We start from the raw sequence: 8484 nt of genomic DNA, 5'->3' as shown, positions 1-8484 counted from the left end.
CCTCAGAAAGCAAGAGGATCAAACCGGTCAATCTTAAATGAAATCAACTCTGAATACTCTTTGGAAGGGCTGATGCTGAAGCTGAATAGAATAAATAAATAAATACTTTGGCCACATGATGCAAACAGCCCTGACTCACTGGAAAAGACCCCGATGCTGGGAAAGACTGAAGGCAGGAGGAGAAGAGGATGACAGAGGATGAGATGGTGGGATGGCATCACTGACTCAGTGAGCATGAACTTGGACAAACTCTGGGAGATGGTGAGGGACAGGGAAGCCTGGTGTGCTGCAGTCCATGGGGTCATGAAGAGTCGGACACGATTTGGTGACTGAACAACAACAATAACAACCCTTTCCACTCTTCACTGGGTGCCCTAGCAGGGCCGGCTCAGCCACACAGGTCTCTGGGCCTCTGCTGACCCAGATGTAAAGTGGGGGATAATGACAGTAAGATCGAAGGGGACAGACAGTATACGACTCAAAAAAGGCCCCTCTGAGGGCTCCATACATGAAAGGTACAATTTTATTGTCATTACAGAAAAAGCAGTGAAAATAAAAAGACTACTAAACTGTTTTAAGTAGTAATTATTTTATAAAGTCTCGTCAGATATGGAGTTTCGTTCCCTCTCTTGTGTGAACGCACTTTTCTGGGCAGGAAGCAGACCCAGCAGAGCTGGAGCAGTGGCCCCCCAACGACCATGCTGCTCCCTGACCCGGCCCCCAACTCGTGCAGGGCCTGTGCCCCGGCGAGACCAGCTCTGTGCAGACAGGGCTCGGCCCTGGAAGGGCTGAGTGGCAGGCTCTGCTGGGCGCTAACATGTTGGCTCCATGTTCTTGTTTATTCACCCATACTCCCAAAACAGGGCTGGAGGCCAAGGAGAAGGACTCCTTCTCTGGTGGATGGGTTAGTGCCAGTACATGCAGGACCACCTTGGGTCCAGCAGCGCATCTCAGGGTGAGAGGAACCAGAGAAGCTGGGGCCAGTCTGGGGCCTCTGGAGTGCTCAGGGCAGAGAGGAGGGGTCGGCTCACCCCGAGACCAACCCAGGGAGAATAAATAAATAAATACTATATAACTGTGCTGTCCCCTAGTTTGGTCTGTGCCCCCGCCTGGGGACTGTCACCATCAACCTCGGTTCCTCTGGCTGATATACCCCCGAGACAGAGGCTGGCTAGCTGGAAGGAAGGGGCCCGCCCCACCCTGTGGATGGAGCAACCAGGGTCGGCCAAGTCTACGCAGTTCAGGAGTCCGCAGCAGGTGAGTGGGGGACTGGGCCCAGCCCACACGGCTGAGATAAGGTCCTGCCAGTGCCCTCTCTTTTGACACATACGGCCCACCACAACGGAGTTGCGGGGGAGCGGGGGGCGCTGACCTCCAAGTCGTGTGAAACTTCCCCTGACCCCTCACCCCCAGCCTTGTTCCTGCAGACCGTTCCTGGTCTAGCTGCCAGATGCTCACGGGCACCAGGATGACTGGAGGAGGGGTCATGGGAGCCCAAGTCCAGCTGGGGCCCATGTCCCTTCCAGGGTCCAGCTGGGTGAGGCCAGGCGGCTACTCGGCCGGGTCAGAGCTGGAAGGGGTATTGTCGGAGGTAGTCAGCCATGCGCCGGGGAAGCGGCAGGCAGTCCACGTCGGCCACCAGGCGGTTGATGACGAGGCGGCACAGGTGCTGCAGGCTCCGGGTGCTGCTCCTGCGCACAAAGGGCTGTACCAGCTTCAGGTGAACGGCCGTGGCGGGCAGGGCTGGGTCACTGGGCGCATCTTCCTTCGGGGTGGGCAGGGCCGGGGTGGTGGCAAGGTCGGGACTGTCACTCCGGGTGTCTGCAGCACAGGAGGCCACGTAGTGCTGGACCAGGCTCACCACATCTGGGAAGGCCAGGATGCGCGGCCTGGACAGGCAGTTGGAGTCCAGGCGGAAGCTGGAGTCGGCGTACTCAATGCGCACGTTGGTGGGCCCGCGGGTGGTCTTGACGGACAGTGTGAACAGGTAGCTGGGGTGGGTGCTGTCACGTACCAGGAAGGTGCCCTCTGGCATCTTCTGAAGGTGTTGCCGGGCCTCACTGGCCGTAATGGAACCCCAGTACCAGCCTAGGCAAGTGGACAGGAAAGGAACCAACTGGTCACAGTGGAAAGTAGCTGGGTGCACCAACCCAGGGCATGGCAGGGCTCAGCCTCTTCTCATCACCCCTCCCTGGGGAGGGCTGGGGATCTTCCCTCCCGTCAGACTCTTCTGGCCAGAGGCTTGCCTCTCAAATTAGACTCAACAGGCAGAGCTAATCTTCCCCCGTCAGACTTCCCAGGACAATTCCTCCTCCCTCCTCAGACTCACCAGATTCCCGAAGGTAGGAGAAGGTCTTGGCTATGCACAGCAGGTCCTCCTCGGGGTCCACCACCTTGGGCTCCCTCTCTGGCTGGGCTGGGGACTCCTCTACTGCCTCCTCCAGGAAGGCGCCAGCAGACAAAGGCTGCATAACTTGCTGGGGCAGCTCCAGGGACTGGGCCCACAGGGGCCTCTGCCCAATCTGCTCCACGGCCAGCAAAGGACAAAGTCTAGAAGGAGGTGCATGGGCAGTGAGTGGAGGCCCTGTGCTCTCTCCATTTCCAGGGATCCCCTCTGCCCTAGACTGGCTACGAGACCTCTGGCCAGTCTATCTCACTGTGAGCCCCAGTTTCCCCTCTGCTCACTCATGAGACCAGTACTCCACCTCCCGCTTGTCAGCACAAAAGGCCCCCTTGATGGCCTCCCCCACATATGAACCCTCTTCTGAAAGAGACTTTCCCACTCTCCTGCATTTATCAAAGAGCAATTATAGTTGGAGCCAGTATCCATGGGGAGATGGTTCCAGGAGATGGAACCTGTGGATGCTTGAGTCCCTTATATGAATGGTGCAGTACAATGAATACATGGGCTCTCTGTATCCCCAGGTTTCACATCTGCAGGGACAAAGGGCCATCTGTAATCTCTTCTATTTTGTACCAACCAAATCCATAGATCACTCCCTGTAGGCATCTCTAGTTCACAGTGGGCAGTTGGGGTTCCCACCACATAGATAGGATCCAGTGCAAAGAGGCCCCACAATGGTGCCCTCCTGGCAGAGGTGGCTGATTAAATGCACGGTCCTGGTTGAGCCAAGGGATGGGTCACATGCTACCTCCCCATGGACAACAGTGTCTGGCAAAGGGACCTTGGTCTACACTGGCCAGGCCTTAGAGGCTAGAATTATCTCCCTGAACAGGTCAGACTCTCATCCTGTTCTCTCCTCCTCCCAGCTGAGGGTCTGGGGTACACAGTGGCCTCTAAAGGCACTTAAGTCCCACCTCCCATAAATATGAGCTCCCACCAAAGGGCAGGGTACTCATCCCACATTCCAGATCCCACTCTGACAGGCCTGCCCTACCAGACACCGTGATCTTAAGCAAACACTGCTCTTCACTAGAGGTCCACTTCCCCACTGCCCCAGTGAGGGGTCATCCCAGCCCAGACACTGAGGGGTTGGGCCACACCATATTCTCAGATGACTAGAATTGGGTTGCTGAACTGGCCCCAGTCTGAGTAGTAGCTTCTCTTTAAGAGAAGCCCACCCAGTGCAGTGATCCTGGGGGTTCTTGGGAGTGAGAGGCATGGCCCTGGTTCCTGTGGAAGAGACTGCCATTCCTCTCCCACTCGTCACAAAAGAAATCCTCGGATCTCAGTTCTGGGTCTGGTTCTCTTCCAGGCCTCAAGACATCAGGATCACGTAACCTTGGGCCCTGCCCTAAAGGAGTGCTCATAACCCAAAGTCATAAAGAAGCAAAGGATGTTACAGGGGAGTCAGGGTCAGCCTGCTCCTGAGCTGAGTCTCAGGCCAGAGGAAGGAGAAGCAGCGAAGGCACAGCAGGCCGAGATGACGACATCGGGAAACACTGCCAGGTATTGTTTACACGGCAGGAAGAGGTAGGCAGGAGCTGGCGGCAGGAGCCAGGGAGAGGAACCAGCTCTGATGTAAGTTATAGGTGACTCTAGAAGATGTTAACAAATCAGGGGGCCGGCAACTGCTCATGAGAAGAAGGGGCCATAAGACCCTGGCACACCATAGCCTGGTGACACTTCTTCACCCCAACTCTGGCTACACTGTGGGAGCTCTGGACTCCCTCTAGAAGAGCTGGAGGCTGAGATCCAAGCAACTGGCTGAGGGCCTCCCTACTGGGACCCAGAGCTCCGCTCAGGCCAGGGGCCTTCTAGGACTATAGGAGGTGGTTAGCCAGTCAGACTGGATAGAGTCTCTGGGGGTGGCCATGTCCAAACAGCTTAGCATATGTGGGTGTAGAGACCTCTAGGGATGATGATATGATATCTGGATGTATGAGTGGCTGTATTGGTCACCACAAGGTCTTGGTGAGTGACTATATATATCTGGGGAGGGGTGTGTCCACAGCTGTGTTATTGTGTCGTGGTTGGTGGTGGCTGTGGTGCTCCAGGCGTAGGTGGCCAGTATGTGAGGGTGCCTGCAGTGCAGCCAGCCTGTGCTTTCTGTTTGGGGACATAAACTAGTAAAGCAAACTCAACCCTGAGCAGGTAGCCCTCAGCAAAGCTGACACCCCAAACCTACAGTTGGGAATTCCTGCTCCCTGGCTCAGGAGAGCACTAGCTGGTCTTGCTCCCTGACAAGAGCACTGGCCTGATGCACTGATATTCCAAGGGGGCCTTCAGCTGGAGCAAAGTGAGAGACTGTGGGACCCTAGAATTGGCTGGGGTCCTGTGAACAAAGGCAGAAGCATGGGGGAAGGTGTTCGGGAGTCCCAAAGTGCAGAGAGGAGCAAGGGAGATTCTGGAGATGCTCAGGGAGAAACTGAAGCACGTACAGTCTTCCTAGCACCTCCAGGTGCTGGAAACAGGACTGCTCAGAGCTGGGGGGCACTTCAGCCTTGCCCCACCTTCCACCCTTCCTCACTTGGTACGATACCAGTTTTGATAACAGCAGTCACTGGGCCACCTAATTCTCTCTGGCTGTGGAGCACCCACTCACATCTCCTTTCACTCACCCTGGAGCTTCTGAGCTCCTGTCAGATGAGTTTGGAGAGCATCAGACCCTTGGTTGAAGGGGACGCTGAGGTTCTGGCCAGAAGGAATGTGTTAAGAATGCTCAGCTGAAGCCAAGACTGTCTTATAAACCCACCCCCCCACCCCCTGCAAGTTTTGGGAAACTTGGAGAAGGGAGGCAGGAGCCAAGGCACTTCTCACACTGGGATCCCATATTGGACTGAGAGTAGGGATGAGGCCATTGTGAGGGGGTGCCTCAGACAGGACTGGGTCAAACCTAGTATCTTCCAAGAGCTGCTTATTTAGCAGGTGCCAACCTGGGTAGAAGTAAGGATCTCAGATTGGTTTCCCAAGAAGAGCCTAACTGCGAGCCTGAGGCAGGAGAGTGGATGGCAGGACAGAAAGGGGCAAGGGCTAGCCCATGGTCACAGTAGGTTATTGGGCCGGCAGGCCAGGGTAGAGCGCTCCCGATCCAGAACGGCTGGGCAAGTGAGCCACGTCTGGGAGGAGGCGCTGCCTGAAGCGCCCACCTTCTCCAGCCAGAACCCAAGCTTAGCCCACCCGGTGTTTCCCCTGTCGCTAGCTGACCCCCAGTTTCCGTACCCACAGTGCCAGTAGAGGTGGTGACGATGTTGTCACCTTTCTTTGTTATCACACTCCCGAGGTCTTTCTCCGACCCTCTTAATACTCGGTGGCTAGCACGAGGCCAGTTCTCCGCCGCGTCCCGGCGCGGAGCTGGGTTGGGGCAGAGAGCCGCGCTTACCCCTGAACGCAGAGGACCATGTCCCGGCAGCGGCAGCTGTTGCTCCGGAGCTGAGGCTCGGCCTGACGGCGGCGGCTGGAATGAGCCAGTGGGCGCGGATCGCGCTCGCAGGGCAGGCTCCCGGGGTGCACAGGCGGCGGGCCGGGACTGAGAGGTGGCGTCGCGGACGCGCCGGGAGGGCGCGGGGGGCGGGCCTGGAGGACAGGGCGGGGCGAACAGCCTAATCTTTTGTCCTCTGTGTCCCAGCCCTTCCCGGAAGCGACGTCTTCCTAGAACCGCCGGCTGTGCGGTCGGGCGGCGAGGGGTGCGGGTGGGGGGCGTCGGCTCCCCTAGTCTGGAGCCGAGGGCCGCTAAAGGAAACACCTTTGACAGATTTCCAAGAACTTTCCAGGAAAATGGGGCGGGGCCCTGAGCACCGACCAGTCGCAGTGCAGGAGGTGGGGCCGAGTGGTCAGGGAGGGCCAATTAGAGCTCTTGGATTCGAGGCTGACGTAAGCCAAGGGGGTTGGGCGTGACCTAGAGACCAACCGGTGAAAACCAAGTTGAATGGGCTAGGGAGAGGCCGTTGCTCTACCTACCTGAGCTCAGATTTCCTTCAGGGCACTCCGCTTCGTTAGCGACAGGCCCGCTTATCTCTGAATAGGACCGGTGGCAGCACGAGGGCGTGGCAACGGGTCTGTCCGCCCAGCTAATGGCTCCTCCAAGGCGGTGTGCTGGTGTGCAGGCGCCCCCTATGGGCTGCACTTGGACCCCTGGACCCTGTGTGGGGGAGGCGGGTGGCATGGGTTGTGGTTTGGCGAGAAACATTAGGGGAGAAAAGGGGTTCAGAGGGAGTATCCAGATCCGAGCAGGTTCACGGATGGCCTGCAGCCACTGCAGCCAATAGGATCCAGGCGAGAAGGTTTCCGCTGGGAGTTGGGGAAGAAGGCGCCATCCAAACCTTTGCACTCTGTGGGGCTATCCAGTCTCAGCCCTAAGCTGGCCGAAATGACTACCGACTTGAGGAGACAGGCAAGGATAAAGAGCCCCCAGCCCACCCCACAGGACAGTTCACATGTGTCTCTGGCTTGGTGGGCCCCCTAAAAATATGGGAGAGAGACCTGGAGCTCCAAACCCCCAGAGATAAACTGAAGCTAGGGGATAAAAGTAGAGAGGAGGAGCAGTGACAGCCTCTCCCATCTACACGGAGCTCTGATACATGCGATCCTCAATAGCTGGTATTTCTCCCATTATTGCTGAGCCCCAGGGAACATGCCCCTACCATTGATCCTTTCCACCTTTTCCCATTCACTGGACTCACCAGGGAGTATCCTTAAAGGGGCTGCACACATATCCTTGAAGCCCGTGGGCCAGGAGATGAGAGAATTGGAGCAGTGGTAGGGTCCACTCCATCTTCCGGGTGTGTACCCTCCAAGTTCCCTGGAAAGAAGATAAACTTCAGGTCCCCTCGCAGGGATGACAGGCTCCTGGCAGTGTCCAGAGGCATAAATGGTAGTATCCAGGCTTTCCCCAGGGCAGACAGGGCTGAGCTTGTCCTGCCTGGGAGGGGATGGAAGACTGAGGGATCCAAAAGTAAAAGCCCGTGAAGCAGGACAATATGACAAAAATAATTGGTTCACGTGAGAAATGGCTTCATGAAACCCACTTCTCTGTCAGTTTCCTTAAAGGAACTTGAACTTCAGTGTAGCCCCACTTCAGTTCAGTCCCTCAGTCGTGTCTGAGTCTTTGCCAACCCATGGACTGCAGCACGCCAGGCTTCTCTGTCTATCACCAACTCCTGGAGTTTGCTCAAACTCATGTCCATCAAGTCGGTGATGCCATCCAACCATCTCATCCTCTTTGGTCCCCTTCTCCTCCTGCCTTCAATCATTCTCAGCATCAGGTTCTTTTTAAACGAGTCAGTTCTTTGCGTCAGGTGGCCAAAGTATTGGAGTTTCAGCTTCAGCATCAGTCCTTCCATTGAATATTCAGGACTGATTTCCTTTGGGATGGACTGGTTGGATCTCCTTGCTGTCCAAAGGACTCTCAAAAGTCTTCTCCAACACCATAGTTCCAAACATCAACTCTTTGGCGCTCAGTTTTTTTTATGGTCCAACTCTCACATCCATACATGATTACTGGAAAAACCAAAGTTTTGACTAGACGGACCTTTGTTGGCAAAGTGATGTCTCTGCTTTTTAATATGCTGTCTAGGTTGGTTATAACGTTTCTTCCAAGGAGCAAGCGTCTTTTAATTTCATGGCTGCAGTCACCATCTGCAGTGATTTTGGAGCTCCCCAAAAATAGTGTCTGTCACTGTTTCCATCGTTCCCCCATCTATTTGCCATGAAGTGACGGGACCAGATGCCATGATCTTAGTTTCTGAATGTTGAGCTTTAAGCCAACTTTTTTACTCTCCTCTTTCACTTTCATCAGGAGGCTCTTTAGTTCTTGTGGTGTCATCTGCATATCTGAGGTTATTGACATTTCTCCCTGCAATCTTGATTTCAGCTTGTGCTTCATCCCGTCCAGCATGTCTCATGATGTACTCTGCATACAAGTTTAATAAGCAGGGTGAAAATATACAGCCTTGATGTACTCCTTTCCTGATTTGGAAACAGTGTGTTGTTCCGTGTCTAGTTCTAACTGTTGCTTCTTGACCTGCATATAAATTTCTCAGGAGGCAGGTCAGGTGGTCTGGTATTCCCATCTCTTGAAGAAT

At 55.4% G+C, this 8484-nt stretch overlaps 1 protein-coding gene across 1 annotated transcript; it reads right to left on the bottom strand.

The window, feature by feature from the left end:
• Positions 1-505: 505 nt before the first annotated feature.
• On the bottom strand, positions 506-6100 carry CISH (cytokine inducible SH2 containing protein). The gene is made up of 3 exons (XM_070359240.1): positions 5784-6100; positions 2330-2550; positions 506-2088 (listed from the first exon to the last, which is right to left on the bottom strand). Exons 1-3 carry the CDS (start codon positions 5801-5803, stop codon positions 1565-1567), a joined length of 765 nt encoding a protein of 254 aa, XP_070215341.1. The 5' UTR covers positions 5804-6100; the 3' UTR covers positions 506-1564.
• Between the last annotated feature and the right edge of the window lie 2384 nt (positions 6101-8484).

Source organism: Bos mutus, chromosome 22 (genome assembly GCF_027580195.1).
Source record: "Bos mutus isolate GX-2022 chromosome 22, NWIPB_WYAK_1.1, whole genome shotgun sequence".
Classification (NCBI taxonomy): Eukaryota; Metazoa; Chordata; class Mammalia; order Artiodactyla; family Bovidae; genus Bos; species Bos mutus.
This window is presented reverse-complemented; position numbering and strand designations above follow the sequence as displayed.

What these genes read in the sequence shown, in the direction of transcription:
- CISH (XM_070359240.1), bottom strand. Translation starts at nt 5,803, where the DNA reads ATGGTCCTCTGCGTTCAGGG. An exon ending in ATGGTCCTCTGCGTTCAGGG is followed by an intron (nt 2,551 to 5,783) that starts GTAAGCGCGGCT and finishes ACCTCCTTCTAG; the next exon opens with ACTTTGTCCTTTGCTGGCCG. An exon ending in CTCCTACCTTCGGGAATCTG is followed by an intron (nt 2,089 to 2,329) that starts GTGAGTCTGAGG and finishes CCACTTGCCTAG; the next exon opens with GCTGGTACTGGGGTTCCATT.